Here is a 22,144-nt window from a genome sequence, read left to right as displayed (position 1 = left end):
TAGACTTCCTACCCTTGAGCCTATCAAAATATCGATCCACCCTTGAATTGTCCTAGTCTGTAGTCTCCAGGTAGCCTCCAGCAACCTCCCACCCTTAATCACTTATTGACCTCATTAACTCCTCCTGAAGACCCTCCCCAAACTCCTCCTTCAGACCACCCCTAGATTCCTCCCACAACCTTCTGTATATAAGACCCCATCTTGTCTCCATGTTTGTGAGAGTACCATAGAATAGTGAGAGCACCATAGAATGACCTAGCACAGACTTACTTTGTGTCTAATACAAGCAAACTTTTAATAAACTTTACTTTTCTTTGGCTGAGAGAAGATTTGAGTTGAATTCATTTGGCAGGACCCAGCGTGTTGGTATTTTGGGGTCTTCAAAACAACCCTAACCCTCTTTATGGGTAACCTCTTCAGTCCCACTGACTGAATAGCCCTGAGACCGTGTGAATATTCCTGGTTGAACATTTTTTTTTTTGCCATAAACATTCCTTGTCAGCTTTTCAGACTGGGCTTTACCAGCTGCATCTATGCTCTTAAACCCATATAAATACTGGTCAGCTAGAAGATTAGATAGGTGAGTGATTTTCTGACAAAGGGCAAAGCAGGAATAGAAGAGCCAGGGGCTTGTGAGCTAAGTATTTAGCAGGATAGCTACCCACAGGGTTATCCCAATTCAAATATATACCAGTTCTGTAATTGAATGTGAATGGTGAGACTAAGGAAACTGGGAGAACAAACACAGAAGGGAAACAGATTTAAATTATAGAGTCTTTATAAACCCAATTTGAGTTTCCAATGTAAACTGGTCAGAAGTATGAGCTATGTAATTAACTGAGATTCCCATGAATTAGGAGAAAAAATATTCAAGACCAATTTCCTGTGGAGGTGGGAGCCTTGATAATAAGCCTGCAAGTGGGTGAAGTGTGGACACTTTTTACTTTCCCTTTCAAACTTTTGTGTTACATTTAAGGGTGGAGTGGGGATGGAAGGAAAAGAAAGTTCCTTCCCACCCTTCTGGTGGGTGCTGGGGGAGTGAGTTAATGGGAAAATGAAAGCCAGGAACCTGAGGTAGGAATGAAGTGAAATACAGACCTCAGTCTCAGTCAGGAGTCTGTAAAGGGCCTAATGCTGATAAGGGTGTGACAAATAAGGGTGAAGGTCAAAAGACTCCTGAAAGGGCTTGCTGCTGATTGACAGCAGAAGTGAAAGGGGGAGAAGGGTGAAGTAGACTCAGAACTGACACCAATTTATAAGACACATTCTGAGAAGTTTTAAAGTTTTCACTTCCCAGACACTTCCAAATCTAGATATATGATTTCATTTGGATAAATCAGTTTTATGTATCAGATCTCTTTGTCCTTTTCCAGAAATATTCATTTGGAAAGGGATTTGCCACCAAATATAGGAATTAAAATGAATAGAACTTAATCAATACAGAAAGTCAGGAGTTGGAAGGTTCTTCTTGCTCTGTAGTTAAGCCTGCCTTGCTCACCTAGGCCAACCTGTGGGCTTACATGAAGACAAAAAAGCTAAAGGGGGACTGCCCCTTCATAATAGGGACATTTTGATTGCTGAAAGGGGGAAGACAATGAACATTTGTGTGAAGGCAAAATCTGTTTGAGAAGGTTGAAGGACCTGAAAGAAGACATCCCTCCCATAAAACGCACTAAGTTGTAACTTGTTTGAAAGCAGAGCATTGACTGAGATAAAGACAGTTGCAGAGCATTGTGGTCTATCAGCTCATTTCCGTAGACCTGTTTACAGAGTTTTGAAGGTTATAACAGAAATTATAATCACAGGGCAGTTAGGTGTCACAGTGGATTGAGCCCTGGGCCTGGAATCAAATCTAGCCTCTGATACTTATAAATGAGATGACCCTGGGTAAGTCACTTAACCACTATTTGCCTCACTTTCCTCATCTGTAAAATAGGAATAATAATAGTACCTCCTTCATAGGGTTGTTGTGAAGATCAAATGAAATTATATTTATGAAAAGCATTTAGCACAATTCCTGGTATATAGAAAGTACTATATAAATGCTAGCTATGATTATTAGTATTAATTTAACAATTGGGGGGATCGTACCTGACAGAAAAGTGGATTTAGGGGAGGGATATGTCACCAAACACAAGGAGATTAGGTCTGAAGAATTATAAACCAGAGAAAGACTAAAATAGAAGATAGGAAATGCAAAGCTGAGTGCTGGAGGAATTAGAAGATTCTGGGGACAGAAGACAGAGAAGGTTTTGATGGGGTGCTTGGGATCTATGTTTGTAATATCAGTTTGTAAAATCAATTTGTAAAACTAGTCTGTAAAATCACATTTCCCCCTCCCCAGTCTCAGAGCATTAACTCTGCCCCTTCTCCCTGCTGTACTCTGTCCAGCAACAATTCATGAATTGTTTATCTCTGCTTGCAACAATAACAAGCTACACCTATGAATCCTTCACTAAACCTTCTATAAACATTTTAGCTTAGGCAAATGTTATCTACCCTTACTATAATGGCCAGCTGCTTCTATGACTCCTTCAATGCACTATTTATAGGTTAACTCCTCAGCCAATTATACACATACTGAATCTCTGTTAGCCTTGGTTCCCAACATCCATCTTGTCAAACATGACACTGATGGGTGACAGACTAGGCACTTTTCAGTCAGCCCTGGACTGCTAGATGACTTAGTGACCCTAAAACCATACCTCCAGGTAGCCTCCCCTTGGGCTATTTCCCAGTGAATTATGGGCAATAAGCCTGGAAGTTTATATTAAAAGTGCATGTTCCTTTAAGCACTGACCACTCCTTAACTCCTCCCTAATCCCACCCTTACTCACCTAGTTAGTATAATTGACACTTGATTTACTGTCTTGATTCCTTAAAACTATACCTGTGGGGGCGGCCAGGTAGCACAGCGAGTAAGAACACTGGCTCCAGTGTTGAGAAGACCTGGAGATCGAATCCCGGGCTCGGACACTTAGCACCCACCCAGAAACACCTGGCCCGTGTAACCTTGAGCAAGTTACTTAACCCCAATTGCTTAGGGGCGGCCAGGTGGCTCAGCGAGTAAGAGCACCGGTTCCAGTGTCGGGATGACGTGGATCAAATCTGGGCTCAGATACTCAGCACCACACCCAGAAATAACTGGCCGCGTAACCTTGAGCAAGTTACTTAACCCCTATTGCTTTAAAAAAAAAAAAACTATACCTGTGACTTCTTTCAGTTTGCAGGTTCCCTAAGAACCCCTGCCTGCTGTAAAGCATAAAAATAAACTTTTACAATCCTGACTCCAAGTTTGCTTGGGCCTACTGAATTCCTTCCAGACTGAATCACAGGGATTCTGGTCATTGATCTTGATCAGAGTCCCTGTATAACCTATTGTCATTCCCCCATCATTTTCAAGGGCAGCTTGAAGGCAGAACATAAAATGACAAGAAATGAGCAAAGCTGACATTCCTAAGCTACTTCAAGGACCTCCTGTATCCAACAGTTATAATTCTACGGGTGTATCTATTTGGGTGGCAAAAGAAAGTTCTTAAATGTAAAAAATTTATGATTTGGGTCTCACAGTCCCTAACCCAAGGCTTCAGTAAAGGTCAAGTTTAAATATCCTAACCCCAGACTGACCACTCCCAACCTCATTTTAGACAGTCATTGCCTCTAGACCTCTGAGAAGCAGGGAAACAAAGCAGGAAGGCCATAGTTGATTCAAGGAGCTATTTTATTGAAGGAGAATCCTACAAATGCTAGTATCTGTTTGGAGGAAAGCATAATCCTTTGCTTTTCCTTTGCAGTACCATCTGCAGCTTAAGAGAGGAGATACGTTCCCTTTACTGCCCTCAATAGCTTCAGAGAGAGGGAAGGAAAAAGCAAAAGCAGGCTTTGCAATACTTTTTTTAAAAATTTATTTCTAGTTTTCAACATTCATTTCCCAAAGATTTTGAGTTATAGATTTTCTTCCCATCTCTCCCCTATCTCCTACCCCAAGATGGCAAACATACTGAATACCTCTTCCCCCAATCTGCCCTCTCATATCCCACCCAATTCCCCCCCCCCCTTTCTCCTTACTCTCTTGTGGAGCAAGATGGATTTCTATACCCCATTGCCTGTATATCTTATTTCATGGTTGCATGCAAGAAAAAAAACAATTTTTATAACATTTTTTATTAAAACTTTGAGCTCCAGATTCTCTCCCTTCTCCCCATGTAATGGGAATGTAAATTTTTAAGATCTTCCCTGCCCCTAGGCTTAAGTGCACCTGGGACCTGGAGTGGGAGGCTTGTTTCTCAAGAGATGCTTTGGGATTAGGCAGTGGGTCAAGAGGGTTGTTACATTCCCTGAGCCAGGAGAAGGCTATATGAGCCCTGATGGGAGGCTTTGCTTTGGGGATCACTTTGAGAAGTGTTTTGTGATTTGATCAGATGAGACTCTGGGCAACCGTCGAGAGCCCCCCTCCCCCACCCCCTCCCCAGATGTTGATGCTTCCCTCTCTGGTAACTGTGATTATGGATGTATGTAATGGTTGGACAGTTTGGAAGCTTGTCTGCTTGATCTGTTTCTCTGTCTTATAACTTCTGTCTGTATACTCTGAAGTTCAGGGTGTTGACTTGTTTCCCCTGAATTAGGTAAACGATACATGTTTGATTGATTAAAGTAAGCTTGTTAACCCATTTTGAGTTGCTTTCCTTTAGAAAAGCCGATCTAAGAACCTATGTTGGCAGCCACCCTGGGGACACTGGGGTGCTTGCTGCTACACCCCACCTCACCCACCCCCACTGAGAAAACAAGCAATTCAATATACGTTATACGTGCATAGTAATGCAAATCATTGCCATAGTAGTCATACTGTGAAAGACTAACTGTATTTCCCTCTATCCTATCCCACCCCCCACTTATTCTATTTTTTCCTTTGACCCTGTCCCTTTTCAAAAGTGTTTGCTTCTAACTACCCTCTCTCCCAATTTTTCCTCCCTTCTATCATCCTCCCTCTTATCCCCTTTCCCCCTACTTTCCTGTAGGGTAAGATAACCAGTTGAGTAGGTATGTTATTCCCTTCTTAAACCAAATCCAATGTGAGTAAGGTTGATTGATTCCCTTTCACCTTCCTGCTCTTCTCCTCCATTGTAACAGCCTTCTCCTGCCTCCTTTTTAAAGATAATTCATCCCATTCTCTTTTCCTCTCCTTCTCCCAATATATTCCTCTCTCACCTCTTAACTTTATTTTTTGATATCATCCCTCCCTTCACATTCAACTCACCCTGTGCCTTTTGTCTATGTATACATGTACACGCACACATATACATACACACCCACACCCACCTATACATATGTGTATATATATATATACATATATATATATACACACACACATACATATAATCCCTTTAACTATCCTGATACTGAGAAAAGCTTAATGAGTTACATATATTGTCTTTCCATGTAGGAATGTAAATACTTCAACTTTAATAAGTTACTTGTGGTTTCTCTTTCCTGTTTAACTTTTCATGCTTTTCTTGATTCTTGTATTTGAAAGTCAAATTTTCTATTCAGCTCTGGTTTTTTCATCAAGAATATTTGAAAGTCCTCTATCTCACTGAATATCCATATTTTCCCCTGAAGTATTATACTCAGTTTTGCTGGGTAGGTGATTCTTGGCTTTAATCCTGGCTCCTTTGACCTCTGGAATATCATATTCCAAGCCCTTCAATCCCTTAATGTAGAAGCTGCAAGCTCTTGTGTTATCCTGATTGTGTTTCCACAGTACTCAAATTGTTTCTTCCTGACTGCTTGTAATATTTTCTCCTTGACCTGGAAACTCTGGAATTTGGCTATAATATTCCTAGGAATTTTCTTTTTGGGGATCTTTTTCAAGAGGCTATCAGTGAATTCTTTCAATTTCTATTTTGCCCCCTGGTTCTAGAATATCAGAGCAAATTTCCTTGATAATTTCTTGAAAGATGATGTCTAGATTCTTTTTTTGATTGTAGCTTTAAGGTAATCCAATAATTTTAAAATTATCTCTCCTGGATCTATTTTCCAGGTCAGTGGTTTTTCCAGTGAGATATTTCACATTGCTTCTATTTTTTCATTTGTTTGGATCTATTTTTATAGTATCTTGATTTCTCATAAAGTCATTAGCTTCCATTTGCTCCAATCTAGTTTTGAAAGAATCATTTTCTTCAGTGAGTTTTTGAAATTCCTTTTCCATCTGGCAAATTTGGCTTTTTAAGGCATTCTTCTCCTCAGTGACTTTTTGGACCTCTTTTGCCACTTGAGTTAGTCTATTTTTAAGGTGTTATTTTCTTCAGGCAGGCTGTTGACTTGCTTTTCCTGATTTTCTTGCATCATTCTCATTTCTCTTCCCAATTTTTCCTCTATTTCTCTTACTTGATTTTCAAAATCCTTCTTGAGCTTCTCCATGGCCTACAACCAGTTTATATTTTTCTTGGAGGTTTTTGATGTAGGAGTCTTGACTTTGTTGTCTTCTTCTGGTTCTATGTTTTGATTCTCTTTGTGCTTCCTCTGTTTGCTCATCTTGCCAGCCAATTACTTGACTTTTGAGCTCTTTGCCATGGTAGAACTCTGCTTCCAGAGTGGAGAGAGCTGTGTCCCAAATTTCTGGGGTTTTGCCCAGCTGTTGTCAGAGCTATGAGGAGGGTGCCCTCTCTACTGCCACCACAAGCTCTGCCATGCTAGTACTCCTCACTACAGGACTGCCACCCAAGACTGTGACCCAGATCCAAGTAGGTCAAAGCAAGAGCAATCACCCTCTGAACAGTCACTCGGTCCCCCTATGATCTGTAGATCTGGAGCAGTAGCTGCAGCTGCTGCCACTTCCAAAGCCCTCGTGGCAGGTCAAGAAGGCAGCGCTCTTCTCTTACCTAGTTCCAAGAGAATCACCGGTCAATGATTCTCCTGAAGTCTGCTCTACCCCAGGTCTAGGCTGGTGCAGCTCACCCAGGATTGCTCTCTGCTCCCAGCTCAGTGCAATAGATCCTTCCTGTTGGCCTGCCAGGGTGCCTTCAGAGGGAGATTTGTTTTTCTCTGTCACTTTGTCGTTCTGTAGCTCTAAAATTTGGAGTCATTTTTTATAGGTATTAGAGGTGGTTGGAGCAGGAGCCGAAGCAAGTTCCTGCTTTTACTCTGTCATCTTGACTCTGCCCCCCTGCAATACTTTTTGTAAAATATTATTTTATTCTTTCCAATTACATGTAAAGACAGTTTTTAATATTCATTTTTGAAAATTTTGAGTTCCATATTACTCATGTTGTAAGAGAAGAAACAGAGCAAAAGAAAAGAAACAAGAAAAAGATTGAGAGTGAAAATAGCATACTTCCACTCCATTCATGCGCCATATTTTTTTTTCTCTGGATGTGGACAGCATTTTCTATCATGAGGCCTTTGGAATTATCATAGATCATTGTATTGCTGAGAAGAGTTAAATTATTCATAGTTGACCATGGCACAATGTTGCTGTTACTGTGTACAATTCATGTAAGTCTTTCCAAGTTTTTCTGAAATCAACCTGCTCATCATTTCTTATAGCACAATAGTATCCCATTACATTCATATACCACAACTTATTCAACCATTCCCCAATTAATGAGCAAACCCTCAATTTCCAATTTGACACTACAAAAAGAACTGCTATAAATGTTTTTGTCACTGCAGGGCCTATTCCCTTTTTTATAATCTCTTTGGGATACAGACCTAGTAGTGGAATTGCTGGATCAAAGGATCCAGCTGGATCAAAGGATATTGCTGGATACAGTTTGATTGCCCTTTGGGCATAGTTGTAAATTTTGTTCCAGAATTACTGAATCAATTCACAACCCCAACTGTTTTGCAACCATTTTGCAGGGAGCTGTGAAGATATTTTTGCTAAACAAGCATAATACTTTCTGAGCATCCTGTCAAATTTGACCATGTGCTAAAAGAATTTTAAACACTGATTCAGTGACCCAAGAGTAGCAAAGAAGTGACTTTGCTCAGCAGAGCAGTTGTGAAGAATAAAAAGGGAACAATCAACAGAGAAATGGTTTTGCTTAGTAGGTTAGTCTACTGCTCCCTAAAGAGACACAGGTCATCAAGGCCTACTGCCCAACGTCATGAGTTGCCCCAGGCACATGAGTTCACCTACATAAGTGTGTGCCAACTCTCTCCTATGGATGCTGTGTGCATTGATGGGAGAATGTCGTCAAGGTTTATGGGCAGACTATTATATCTGGATTATCCTTGCTGTTGGCTTTTATTGAGTAAATGTTATGACTATTTTTGCTTTTGCCTTCTATTGAGTAGGTATTATGATTATTGTTACTTTTACTTTCTCATTTAGTAAACATCTCATGTTTAAGAGTCAATGGTGTTATTAATACTTATTTTGTACAAATGGAAAAGAGACTAGTGAGGGCTAAGGAACTACAGTGGTGAGTATTAAGAGGGTCTTCACTCCATACCAAAGTTCCCCTTAGTCCCCTAAGGGTATAGTGTAGTGAGTGTGGTGAAGGCCATGTCTAGCATTCTGGGAAAACAAAACAAAACAAAACAAAACTCAAATCTGCCAGTGTAAGAGTATGTTGGGATGAGTGAGCAAACAGAGAAAGAGAATGTGGATGCCACTCCACTGAGAACCTAAAGAAATAGTACTAATTCACTGACCTTATTTAGACTATAGCCCATTTCATTCAATTCAAGCCTTTCTTGCTTTGCTGTTTGTAACCCTGGGGCTCAGCACAGTATTTTGCATATAGTAAGTACTCAATAAATGCTTTTAAATTCATTTATTCACATCACGGACATCCAATTTAATGTTGAACATAAAACCACAGACCCAGAGTTGGAAGAAATCTTAGAAGGCCACCTGGTCCAATTTCTTAATTTTACTAATAAGAAAATTGAGGCTCAAGGAGGTCAAACAGATAAGTGTGTGGATTTGAACTCAGATCTTTTGAATCCAAAGTCACTTTTTTTCCCCTACTGTACCACATTGTTTCCATTTATATTATATTTAGCACAAAAAAATTACTTATCAATTCCTTTTAGATCAAAAGCCCAGACCACTATCCTCTGCTCCCTAATACTGGCCAATAGCTATTGCCCCTAGCTGAATTAACTCCACCCTGAAAAATCCACTCACTAGAGTGGGTTTGACTCTTAGAATTCTACAGTTTATAAAGCTGTTCCACATCTGCTTCTCACAATAGCATTGTGAAGTAGATAAGACAGGGATTCTCATTTGTCAGATGAGAAAAATAAAGTCTTACTCAAGGTCACATAGCTAATAGATGAGACAGAACTTGAAACAGGCATTTTGACTCCAAATCCACTGTTCTTTCCAACATATTTTGGCCTCCTTACGTGCTACTTTAGTGCCCAAAAACAAAACAAAATTCTCTGGCAGTACCACTCCTTGCTCCTACATAGGAATAGGCATCTGTGGCATTGTTCTCCTTGTAATTTGGTCTATTATCTTTCTCTTTCCTCTCTTTTCAGTGGACATTCTGCTTTAGTCCATTGTGGGTTTTGTTTACTCTACACTAAGTTAAATACTATAGGCTCCCTGCTCTCTCAGCAATGAAATTTAGAGTAGGGTTTTTATCTGGTCTAGGTTAGCTATAATCCATAAATTTCCCTGGAGTACAAAATAGTATCCTGTCTGCTTTAGACTGGGATTTGGGGGGCTAGGCTTTATCCTGTCTTTTCAGGAATCACTTAGATCAGACCAAGTGGAGGCTAGATGCCAGGTGGACCATCCATACACTCCTAGTTGGAGCCAAAACCTGTCTGGTCTGAGGAAGTGGAGCTGATACAGAACACTATTCTGTGGCCAGTCTCCAAGGTTAGAGGAAATCATTGCCTCCTGAGCTGGGAACAGAGAGCAGGAGGGTGGAAGTGTCAATTAACAGTAGATAGTAGAAAGACCAAATCTAGAAAGGTCAAAAAATCACACAGGTCCATGAAATAGGTCCTAAAGCCACCACATCCTAATATGATCTGAGCATTGCTTCCTCCTACTAGGTTAGTAAATCTGGGTCCATCGCTTACTTGCTAGGTCAAAGATCCAACAGTATCTTAGATACCACCCCAGTCCCCTAACCTTGTTGAACAAAACAAGTCAAGGGCCCTATACTACATTGCTCTTTCTCCCTCCCTCTTTCCTTCTACTTGGTTTCCAGGGTTCATTCATTGTCCTTGAAAAGGGGATTTTTCTCTTCTTCTTTAGGAACTCTTTCCTTACCTTTGACCTTACTCAGAACAGCCCCAGTGATAGCCCCTATAGCACTCCCTAGACCACTCCCAAACACTGTGGCACCCATTGTGGCCGAAACTATAGCCTCCACAGTCAAAGCAGAGACTGCCGCACCAACTCCCACTATACCACCAGTCAACAGCATGCTTCCAGCTCCAACCAGTCCACCCAGGAGAGCAGTACTGCCACAGAAACGCTTTTTATAGGAATCCTGGAAGTGCTTAAATATCTTCTGAATCTCTTCCTCAAAGTCTGTCATGATTTGATCCTTCCCTGAGCTCTTCAAAGACTCTTTGAGACGATTTAAGATTTGTTCTTTCTTAGTTGAGAGGCGTTTCTGCATTTTTTCAGGCCAAGTCTTCACACAAGCATATATGGGCTCTGTGGAAGAATTCTGAAAGTATGGAAGAGGAAGCTGTGACTGCTAGCTGAGCAACCAGGCACTCTCTCCCTGAGCCCAAGTCTTTGATATTCAAGTCCCTTTGATTCTGAGAATTCAGGCAACCTTCACCCTAGTCCCCCCTGCCAGTCCAGATGAACTCTATGCTTAAAAAAAAAAAGTTTTATTGTTGCCTATATTTGTGTATGTATGTGTATATGTATATCTATCTATCTCACTTCTTTTTATACATATGCCCCTCCCCTGGTGCCCAATACATCACTTTCATCAGACAACATAGGCAACATTGTACACCCATACTTCCCAATATCTTCAATGAAAGGTAGAAGCCAAGTTTAGTCATTACAACTGTGGACAAGAATTCAGCCTGGGTGGGTGGAAACCACTGACCTTGTTTCCTTAACCTGCCTTTGCTTCAAACTCAAATTCATTTGAAGCTAAGCCAGATAGGATAATGGAAACGTGTTATATAGTCTGAACCTGAAGCTAGATAATTATCTAGTGATTAGGCTAGATAGTAACTATAATTACCAATTATAATTAAAAGAAAGCTTTGGTTCCCAGTTCATGAAGTCCAAAAATAAAGACTTAGTTTTTAAAATTTTAGCTTTAAAAGTTTTCTTGGCTTTTGTCACCTGGTTGTGGTGGCTAGTCAACAGCCATGATTGAAGAGCTATCATCCAGACCTTATGAGGCAGAAGATTTAACCACTACACTCTAGTAGACAACTTAAAATAGTTGAGCTGGTTCCGAAGAAATGAGGTTATCAGGGGAGACTGGAAACCTAGTGGAAGAGTGCCCATAGGGAGGAGCGCTGGTTCATTGAAACCAGTGGAACTCCCCAGGGGACATCAGTGATCACTTGGGAATAAATACAGAAGGGCAACTAACTGCCTCTGATGCTTTAGGACCCCCAATGTCCCCTGGAGAGTTCATGTATAATAATAATAGCTGTGATCATATGGTGGTATATATATTTGCAGGCTAAAATACCCTACATTCATGGATGGAATGTTCTTTTACAAATCTTCTAACTCTGCTATTTCATGAAGCACCTTTGCTTTGAGCTAATTGTATCCCCTGGATGACTAGAGAAAAAGTAGAAAAATGAGTTGGAATTTCTGAATTGCTATGAGTGGATGTGAACTCACAGAGTATCTTGAACCTAGGGTAGTTCTTCTGGGTGTCATATACATAAGAAGGACACAATGACAATGAAAAGTCTGAAGGCTCCATCAATTGGGGAATGGCTGAACAAGTTGTGGAATATGCTTGTTATGGAATACTATTGTGCTATAAGAAACGAGGAGCAGACGGTCTTCATATTTACCTGGAGAGAATTAAAAGAACTGATGCTGAGTGAGAAGAGTAGAACCAGGAGAAATTTGTACACAATTACAGACACAACGTATGTGTGATGACCAACTTTGATAGACTGGACTCTTCTCAGCAATGCAGTGATATAAGTCAATCCCAAAAGACTCATGATGGAGAGAAATATGTGCATCCAGAGAAAGAACTAGAAAGAACTGTTTATATCCAGGTGGAAGCAAAATACCTGACCTTTTTCCTTCTCTTATTTGGTTTTATGTCCTCTTTACCATTTTTCATTCCAGGTGGTACAATCTGTCCTTATAACCTGACTAATGTATAATGTGAAAGTATTTACAGATCCTATACTTGACTATAAGCTGCCATGGGGGGGGGCGGGACAAAATGTGAAACTCAAGGAATTGAATCCTGTAAACTAAAAGGAAACAAACAAATTAATAAAAAAAGAAAAAAGAAAAAAAGAAAAGTCTGAGGGCTCACCAGTTCTTTCACAAAGTCCTCCAACTCTTTTCTAGCATCTTTAATCATGTTCAGATCATGGAGTTGAGTAACCACCTGTCCAAGGAGAAGAAGACCTCTTATCATATGGTCCTCCACCCTCTCTATTTTGGAATTCTGTCCTAAGCCACCCACCTACCTCCACTTCCTACTTAATCCTAATCCAACCCTATGTCCCCTTAAAGACAGATGCTCTGTCTCTCTGGACCAAGGACTATTAGCCAGGACTATACCGAATTAAACGAAGATGAAAATCCAAATTCTTTCTTCTTTAACAGGTTGAAGAGTTTCTGTAGATAAATTTAAAGGAATAATTAGGTGTCACAGGAGAATGGACAGCTAGGTATAGGATTCATGGAAGTTAGGGAAGTTTCCCATACCATCATTTTCTCAGCTAATTCTCCCCCAGTGAGAGTATGTCCATCTGGGTGCCTTTTCACATGCTGGGTGACTGAATTGCAAACATCCGTGATGTAGTCATGTAGATATTGATAGAAATCTTCATCCATGTCTGAGGAAGAGAAATCCTGTGATCCTGAGAGATCTAAGTAGTGGGAGGTAGGGTGTCTGGTGTTTGGAAGGGAAGTGGGACAGCGAGGGGGGCGGTTTATAGGGATTATAGGGATTTCTGGACAGAGTCACCTTCTGGATTTCCACTGCTGCCATTTGCTACTTTTTTTCCAGGAAATGGCAAGAGATAGCAGCAGGCTTGTTCACTCTGAAGAGTCTTCTGAGTCTTGGGATGTCTGTTCGAAATTTTCTGAGGAGACAGCAAGACCTCAGGATGGGCTTCTTCAATTGGTAACTTCTTTCTCCCCTCCAATGTTCCTGTAGCCCTTTCCCACTTTGAATGTCCACACTCCAGTACTACCTTTCTTTCTCCATGAACCCAGGCCTCATGTCCTTTTTTCCACAGCCCTTCAAACATTTGCCAAATTTATATTCTTAAAGCATAGGTTCTATAAGCCAGTCCTCTGCTCAGGAAGCTTCAATGGTTAACTTGATTAGTATTTACAGTCCCTCACTGCAGTCTCCAGCCTACTTTTCCAAGTTCATTGCTCTTCATACACTCTATGACCTAGCTAAACTGACCTATTGCTTGCTTCTCCCTGAACGTGCCATGTCTTTCCCTCTTTACCCCCACCTCAAAGCTCACCTCAAATGATTCCTGCTAATGAAGCCTTTTCTGATTCTCCCCAGTTGCTAATGCCTTCCCCACAAATGATTTTATATATGTTTACAGTCATACACATTGTCACCACCACCACCAAGAAAATAGAAGTTCTTTGAGGGCAGACTGTCTTGCTTTAGATGCAGCATTCCCAGGGTCTAGCACAATCCCTGCTCAATAAACAGTAGGCATTTAATTAATGCTTATTGAATGAATACATCAAATCAATGTTCACACTTGCCTGGATCATGTCAATCATGTATGTTTGGCCTGCCTGCTTTCCAAACGTAGCTGGATGAAACCAGTCACGAACTAGGAGATCCAGATGCTGAAAAAGAAGAAAAGGTAAAAAAATCTCAATAAATGGATTCGGGAAGGGGTCAGAGTCTCAGGGAAAATGTACTGGGCAAATAGTACCTCACCTGTATTGGTTGAATCTCAAAATATTTCCCCATCTCTTCAGCAATGTGGAGGAACATCTGGTAAAAAGATATAAGTAATGACTCTTCTTATCATAGGACCAAGATATGCTTAACTCTCTCTCTCTCATACACACACACACACACACACACACACACTCTCTCTCTCTCTCTCTCTCTCTCTCTCTCTCTCTTGTTTCTCCAGTAGAGTCTAAGGGACTTAGAGAGAGAGAGATTGGAGGCCCCCCCCCCCCCCCCCCCCCCCCCCCCCCCCCCCAAGTCTTGACCCTCCAAGTCTTGGTTTCCCACCCAATCTCTCTCTCTCTAAGTCCCTTAGACTCTACTGGAGAAACAAGAGATCTTTTCCTTCCATAGCTACTGGTTCTCATGGCCACCCTCTGAAACCAGACATTTTCTAAACCAAACCTAGTTCTTTAAGCTCATACCACTTCTTCTATTTCCCCCAATCCCCAGCAGAAGTTCAAGGATCTGCTCACCTCCAGAAGGTCCAGATCTGTTTCCTTCAGCATCCGAGAGATATTGAAAATCTAGGGAACAAGGAAGACAGGGAACTGGGAAGGAGAGCAGGACAGGAGCCTTAGGAAACTTGATCACTGAGCATCTCAGAAAGTGTGAACCATCCATTTAGGAGAGGCACACTCTCAGAATAGGATTATTTCATTTTATGAGAGGAAAAGGGCTTATTTTGCAAGGCTGTATCAAGAACCTTGTGGCTAGTAGATTCTCTTGCTTCTCTTGGCTTCTGTGCAGAAATCAAATCTAATCTAGTCTAGTTAGAGTTAAGGGCTGAGGTGAAGGTAGAGGAAATTTTCCATAACCTACTTTTAAAATATTGTCTCAGGGACTACTTAGGGCCAAGAGATATTAAGTACAAACATAGAAGCTAGTGAGAATCAAGCTATCATTTTCACCAATAACATAGTAGCTGATCCAGATTCAGTTTCATTGGTCTAAAAATCTCATTCTTTTTTTTTTTTTGGCAGATTTACACAGTATATATATGTCAACAATACAATGATTCAAAAATACAAATCGTATCCACTTTAAATCCTATGACCTTACAGATTTTTTTCAACAATTGCTCACCATTCCTTCCCAATTACAATAATATCAATAGCAGTCCTATGCCATTAAGATTGTGCATTGAGATGCCCTTTTTTAGACGATGCAAAGGGTTTTCACCATTCCTCTTTGGTTCAGCTCCTGAGTGATCATTCAAATCTGGCCTAAAACCATTCAGTAAGTTGGAAAGGAAGCTCTCTTAGAGAAAGAACCCACAAGCTAAGGAACAAAACACCTGGGCCCAGGCTATCACCTGATGAGAGCTGAGCAGCATGCTGAAGGCCACGACCTTGGCATTAATTTCCTTGTCCTGTTCTAAACTGAAGGCCCCTTCTGTGTCCATAAGAAACACAGCCACCTGGAGGGAAGAGGGGAAGGTCAGAGCATGAGGTCAGGGCTTCCACTTGGTCTTCTCATCCTTCTGCCCCTTCCTCCCTCAGAACTTCTTCAATTCTTCTAACTTTTCACCTAACTGGTTTCCCTCAGTTTCTCTCCTCTCCTCTCTCTTTTATTTTCCCCATCCCCTTTGTCCACCCCTTGCCTCCCTGCTTTTTGCCTCCAAATTTCCAGTCTCCCCAATCTATCCCCCCTGTTCTGGACTCTTACCTTCATCCCATCCTTCTCCAGAATAAAGGGCTGGCTCCATAGCCACAGGCCATTGGTGATGCCTTTGACTCCTGGTTCACACTTGAACCCTGAAAGAGCTCTTCCTCCTTTCATCCACTGGGGATCCTTGGACTCCTAAAGGAGGTAGAATTAATTATTTCTCCCCAGGACCCAGATATTGTCTACATAAAAATCTCTCCTTTAGAACTTATTTACTCCCTTCTCAAAACCCAGGTCTGGGGCTCCAGCCTTGAGTTCCCTTCAGAAGCTTTTGGCCTCAATTCATTTCTCTTCTCCAAGGGTTCCAGTCCTTCCCTCCCCTCCAGCTGTCCAGGTCATGGAATCCCAACCCCAGGCCTTACCAGACCCTGCATTCCTTGGATTAGATAGTTGAGAAGGAAAGATTTTCCTGTTCTCTGTTCCCCCTGGACAGAGATGAAACAGACTGAATTGTCCTTGACTTGAGGGTGATTCAGACATTCATTCAGAACGTTTGAAATGAGGGTGAAATCCCCTCTGGAGTCAGTACGAATCAGCTGTTTTGCCTCAGCTTTGCAATCATGATTGGGCTTCTGAGGAAAAGGAAAGATACTGTAAACTTCCTAATCTTCTTGGATCTGACCCTGGAGTACCCACTTCTATTAAGTATAATGAAGGAATTCCCCATCTTTCTCCCTTATCTTTCTAGATTTAACCCAAAGTTCACAACCTCTTCCTCCTGAATCAGGCAAAATGCAATTTATTAAATGCTTACTATCTGCTGGGCACTATGCTAGTCAGACCCAGAAAATCATTTTTTCCTTCCCTACAAGAGACTGTGAAGCCTCAGTCCTTGACCTGGTTTGAGTTGGTGTTCTGCTGAAGCAAGTTCATATTCTCCAAAAGACTCCGGAGCCGGGTGTCTAGAACTAGCCGCCTCCTATCACACCTCCTCCGGCACTCAGGGCAGCAAGGGTTTTGGGAACCTGGAACACCTGAGTCCCAATGGCCAGTGATGCACTGAAGACAGAAGTTGTGGCCACATTCAAGGGAGACAGGATCCCGAAGCAACTCCAAGCAGATGGAACAGGTAAGTTCAGAGATCAATAAATCCAATGTGTCAAGTGAAGCACTTGGTGAGGGGCTCCTGGGAAGGGAGCTGTATCTAAAGATACAGAAGAAGATGTTGGAGAGAAGGATGCTGAGATCTGGGAATGGCAGCAGGAGTTAATGGGGGGAGTTGGGATCTGGTGGCCAGGATGCTTCATTTAAGAGAGGAGAAGGGTGGCGGGAGTGGAGACCAAATGTACGTAGGTTATTTTGATATGGAACTTCTTTTTTTTAATATCTCTTTGTGTATCAGTTTCTCTGTGGATCATTGTAGGAAGGAGAGACTGCTAAAGAAGGGGGGAGGGGGATTTTTATTCTTTTTGATTCCAGATTGATTTGTTTATTATAAAACCTTAGAATTAGAAAGAATGTCACAGGTTTTCCATTCTAACTTGTCACCCAGTGCAGGAATGCCCTCTAGCATCACTATGTGAATACTTCCAGTAATGAGGAGTTTTCTACTGGTTGAAGTAGAGCCAGGGGTGGGGAACGTGTGGCCTCCAGTGCAGCCCTTTGACTGAATCTAGATCTCATTTGTTTCCCCACCCCTGAAGCAGACTATTCTCTTATTGGATAGTACTAATTTTTGAAAAGTTCCTCCTTATATACAATCGAAATCTCTGCTTTACTGTAAATTTCACTGACTGGTTGCAATTTTGCCCTCTGTAATAGGAAACAAAGAACAAGACTCTTTCTTCCCCACAATATCCTTTCGGATATTAGGAGCAAACTCTCACGTCCCCTCTAAGTCTAGACTTCTCCAGGCTAAAGATCTTTCTAACCTGGTCCCAGATCTTTCTAACCTGGACTCATGCTTGGATATTGACCATCACTTCTACTTACAAATGGTTATTTCTGTTTTCCATCGAGAAGGATTTTTCTGTCCTTGAGAAGATGAAATAAAAAGGTGACAGAGATACGACAGAACACAGTTAGCGCTGGGCCTTGGCACCCCACACTCCTCTCATCTCTGTTCCCTTCTTATCCACCTGTCCTCCCCTCAACCTCATTTCTTCCCCCTTTCTACTGTCCTCCTTTTATTGCTGTCTTATTCACTTTTTTTTTCCTCAACTCTGTTTCCCATCTACTTTTTAACCAGCCAGTTAGTGGATAGATATATTGGATAGAGTGCTGGGTCTGGAATCAGGAAGACTTGAGTTCAAATCCAGCCTCAGATACTTAACTGTGTGTGACCTAGGGCAAATCATTTAACTTCTTCCTGCCTCAGTTTTCTCAATGTAAAATGAAGATTATAATAGTATCTACCTCCCAAGGTTGTTGTGAGTCAAACTGTAAAGTACTTAGACCGGTGTCTACCACATAGCTTGCGTTTAATAAATGTTTGTTCCCTTCCACCTTCACTGTTCTCCTCCTTAGGTCTATCCCACTGTCCTCTTCTTAGTCCCAGTCCCCATTCTTTCCCATTCTGGTCTGCTCAACTCTATTGCTTTCCCCCCTTGCTATCTTCTCCCAGTCCTATTCCCTTCCAAATCCTGCACCTGCTCAGCTCCTGGGCTCTAGACTTCCTACTGTCTTCATCTTAGCACTAGTTTCCTTCTATACTCTTGTCCGGGGTCCCCACCACCCACCCACCCAGTCCCCTCCCATCCCACAATCCTTCCCTCATTCCTATTCCCCTCCTATCCCACTGTCCTCACCTTGTTCCCATTCCATTACCCTTGCTTCAGCCCCACTCCCCTCCCATCTCATTGTCCTCCCTTCACTCCCACTCCTCTCCCCTCTCATTGTCCTCCCTTCACTCCCACTCCCCTCCCCTCTCATTGTCCTCCCTTCACTCCCACTTCTCTCCCCTCTTATTGTCCGCCCTTCAACTCCCTCCCCCTCCCATCCTGCCATCCTCACCCTGTTCCCCTTCCTCTATCCTCCCTCCAGATCCATTCCTCTCCCTCTTGTTAGTCAGGTCCACAAACATGTGGAATAAACAACTTCTGTTCCTAGCAGGGACTAGATGGAGGAGGGGGTTGAGGGTGGGGATAAAGCCAGGGAAGGGTCAGGAATGTAGGTATGAAAGGAGAAGACCAAAGACTATGGGAATATACTTACCTGCCTTAGGGGTGTACCTGCTCTGGGAAAGGGAACAGTGGAGGGTCTCACTTCAGTCTTCAATCAGTTTCTGTTCTAGGAGGAAAATGGAAGTACTGTGAGCTGTATTGGAGGAGGAGTCTTTAACCAGGAAATAGAAAGAAAGGAAGGGAGAGGCTCCAAGTCCAGGGAAGAGGCGGGGAGACCAGGCAGAAACAGAATTCAGGCATGCAAAAACGGTTCTTGAGTGAAATGGGTGAAAGTGTTCTCATAAAATGGGAGCAACAGTCAGCAGAATTGAGCTAGGTCCTAACCCCTTCTAGGCCTGAGTTTCATATCCCTGTAAATCATCTGATTTCAAAATCAGGTGGTACCTATCCCCACTCCCCCCTTCTCCCTCCTAGATGCTCTTTTAACCACCTGCCTTTGATGAATAAGGAGAGTAGCTGAGATATGTGTTTGCATTGGCTACATACATCCCACCTATGGGAGTGGAGGTGCAGATATCCCACAAAATGCACAGGGAGGGATTTGTGGGTTTTCTCAAAATTGTTTGGGGGTTTTCTTAGAATTGTTTGCATAGGGGTGTATAACTGTCTGCTTGATCTCTGTGCAGTGCCTCCCTATACCAGCTAGCCCTGGGGTAGGTGATGCCCAAATCTCACGAGATTTGACTAGGGAAATAAAGAGCTGCTGTTTTTGCCTTAAGAAACCTCTGGATTTTTTTATTTCGGTAAGGGTCTTGTATCCCACACACCTTGAACAAGAAAATTAAAAGTGGAAGGGGAGGCCTGGTTAAGCAAGTGAAAACATAGCAAGTTACTTCATTTATTCATTCAGTGCACAGGCCTTCAGTAAGAGCTTTAATTTTCAGTAAGAAAATAATTGCTAACATTTGCAAAGCACTCAACATGTGTTATCTCATTTGATTCTCATAAACATTTGTAATACTACAAGTAATATTACTTCCACTCTACAGATGAGGATACTAAGGCTCAGAGAGAAGAAAAGCCTTGACCATAGTAATACAGTTAATAAGGAGGTAAGTTCCCAACCCAGGCTTCTCCTGACTCCATGTCCAAATGCCTTTGTGCTTTGATACCTGTGATGTTCAAGGCTCTTTGCTAGGAGTTATGGGAAGAGAGAAATTAATAAAGCCTGGAACCAGCCTCAAAAGGGCTCCCAATTAGCTGGGGAAATAAAAACAAATATTTATAGTTTCCTTTCTAGATTATTTCCATCTTGGTTTATGGTTTAGTTCCCATGGGATGACTACCTCAGGTTCAAAGTACTTTGTGGGACCATACACCTAAAATAATAGCCCATGTGTGCCCATGAATGTCTTTACCTTAAATAGTCTGTCAGAGGACACAATAAGCTTAAAAAAAAGGCATTTATGAAATGGCCTAACACCAAGAGTTGTAACAAAATATTCCCACCATAAACTTGAGGCCCACTCTCCCCCAAATGCAGCATCAATGGAAAGACTGGGCACAAACTTAGAGCTCACTAGTACTGGCACAAATAAAGAGGACAGATATGGTCAAGGCAATTTAAACTCCAGAACTTTAGGGCCCCAGTGTCTTTTCTGTCTCTCACATTCCTTCACATTCCACCCTTTCCTCACTAGCTGAAGTCCTTAGATCAGATGGACAGGTCACTCCACTGAGTTTCTTGGGCCTTCTCTTCATAGCAGCTCAGCTCCAAATCACAATTAGATCTCTGGTCCTCCTCTTTGTGAGGCCAGGTATGTCCTCTTGGATGAGGAACTCTACTAAAAGGCTGCCATTGCCCACGTGGGGGGAGGGTGCTCAAGGGGGGGAGAATCCTTCCCCCTTTCACTTTGGAAGAGGCACAAGGAAATAAGCAAAATTTTTGTTGCTTGCTTTTGACTTAATTTTTTAAAATAAATTTTATTTATTTAAATTAATTTAATAAATTTTGATAAATAATAAATTTAGAAAATATTTTTGGATGAAGATATATTGGAGAAATACTTCTTCCTTCTGTTAATGATTATAATTTGTTCCTAACACTGGTGATCAAATTCGCCTGGTATAAGATAAGCATTTCTATGCCTCTTCCTTGTATGTGGTTCCATTTCATGTGGCTAGAAAGACCACATTCCTCACTTTTAGAAAGTTAATATTTTAACCTAGAAACCTATACAGGGTGTCCCAAAAGTCTAAGTCAAGTTTTAAACTATCTTTAAGCCATCTTAAAAAAATACAGAGAAGATGAAAAGAGGCCAAGGCTCAGATAAACTCCTCCAACATTGCCCTCCAAATGAGTTTAAAATAATGCCTCAAATCAAATTGTGGAACAACAGAACCAACAACAGGTCAGGGAGACATTTTTCCAACCCAAGACAACTTAGGAGGTCCACAGGAGAGATGTGGAATACCCACTGGGCACAGACCCAGAGCACATCAGCTACACCAGTGGTGAGCTGTGGAGGCAGCCAAGACAGCCTAGGAGGTCCACAGGAGAGATGCGGAATACCCACTGGCACAGACCCAGAGCACATCAGCTGCACCAGTGGTGAGCCGTGGAGGCAGCCAAGACAGCAGTAACAGTAGCTTCCAGAGTTCTCAGCCCAGAGATGGTAAGGCAGTGGAATAGTTGGTCAAAAAGAAATTCTAGGGGATCCTTTGCTAGCACTGGCTGCAGGGGGTGCTGATTGGCAGCTCTATTGCACATAAGCAGTTCTGGGTCACAGTTCTAGGCCCAAGAAGAGCACTAGTACTAGTAGTACAAGGGAGTAGAAGCCCTTTCTGTGTAAAGATCAGAGCAAAGACCAGAAGAGCAGTGACCATGCCTTTTTCAGAACAGCACCATCTTGGAAGCACCAAAATCTTGCAGGACCGCCCCCCCCCCCGAGCTAGCAGCACAAAAAAGGCTGAAGCTTGGCACCCAAGTGAGCAGAGCCCAACTTCAACATAGAGTTCAAAGTCAAGAAATAGGCTTGGAAAATGAACAAATAACAACAACAAAAAGATTGACCATAAAAAGCTACTGTGGTGGCAGAGAAGACCAAGACAGAAATTGAGGAGATGACAGCAGTGTGAAAACAATTACAAAGTCTCAAAGAAAAATGTTCATTGGATCCCAGGCTGGCAAGAATTCTTGAAAGACTTAAAGAAAAAGATAAGAGTGGTAGAAGAAAAATTGGAAAAAGAAAAGATGCAAGAAAATTAGAGGTAAAAAAGAATGAACAGTTTGGTAGAAGCACAAAACATTACTGAAGAAAATAC

General features: G+C 41.9%; 1 protein-coding gene across 2 annotated transcripts; it reads right to left on the bottom strand.

Moving 5' to 3' along the window:
* Nucleotides 1–8,765: 8,765 nt before the first annotated feature.
* Nucleotides 8,766–19,034, bottom strand: RNF112 (ring finger protein 112). 2 transcript variants are annotated; one of them, XM_069085209.1, is made up of 14 exons: nt 18,912–19,034; nt 17,691–17,732; nt 16,596–16,902; nt 16,121–16,330; nt 15,759–15,893; nt 15,406–15,510; nt 14,567–14,617; nt 14,073–14,129; nt 13,892–13,978; nt 13,122–13,239; nt 12,860–12,990; nt 12,713–12,769; nt 12,462–12,536; nt 8,766–10,643 (listed from the first exon to the last, which is right to left on the bottom strand). In XM_069085209.1, exons 2-14 carry the CDS (start codon nt 17,711–17,713, stop codon nt 10,179–10,181), a joined length of 1,821 nt encoding a protein of 606 aa, XP_068941310.1. In that variant the 5' UTR covers nt 17,714–17,732; nt 18,912–19,034; the 3' UTR covers nt 8,766–10,178. The 2 variants fall into 2 exon arrangements, with proteins under 2 accessions (XP_068941310.1, XP_068941311.1); XM_069085210.1 differs by having other exon boundaries at nt 17,691–17,727; nt 18,912–19,027.
* Between the last annotated feature and the right edge of the window lie 3,110 nt (nt 19,035–22,144).

The sequence above is a fragment of the Petaurus breviceps genome, unplaced genomic scaffold (assembly GCF_028583685.1).
Source record: "Petaurus breviceps papuanus isolate PSGF00001 unplaced genomic scaffold, PetGlider_PUasm1.0 175, whole genome shotgun sequence".
Lineage (NCBI taxonomy): Eukaryota > Metazoa > Chordata > Mammalia > Diprotodontia > Petauridae > Petaurus > Petaurus breviceps.
Note: the sequence above shows the minus strand (reverse complement) of the source record. Positions and strands in the feature narration are given on the sequence as shown.

What these genes read in the sequence shown, in the direction of transcription:
- RNF112 (XM_069085209.1), bottom strand. Translation starts at nt 17,713, where the DNA reads ATGGAAAACAGAAATAACCATTT. An exon ending in TGCTGCTCAGCTCTCATCAG is followed by an intron (nt 14,618 to 15,405) that starts GTGATAGCCTGG and finishes CTTGTTCCCTAG; the next exon opens with ATTTTCAATATCTCTCGGAT. An exon ending in CAGCAGTGGAAATCCAGAAG is followed by an intron (nt 12,991 to 13,121) that starts GTGACTCTGTCC and finishes TCTCTTCCTCAG; the next exon opens with ACATGGATGAAGATTTCTAT.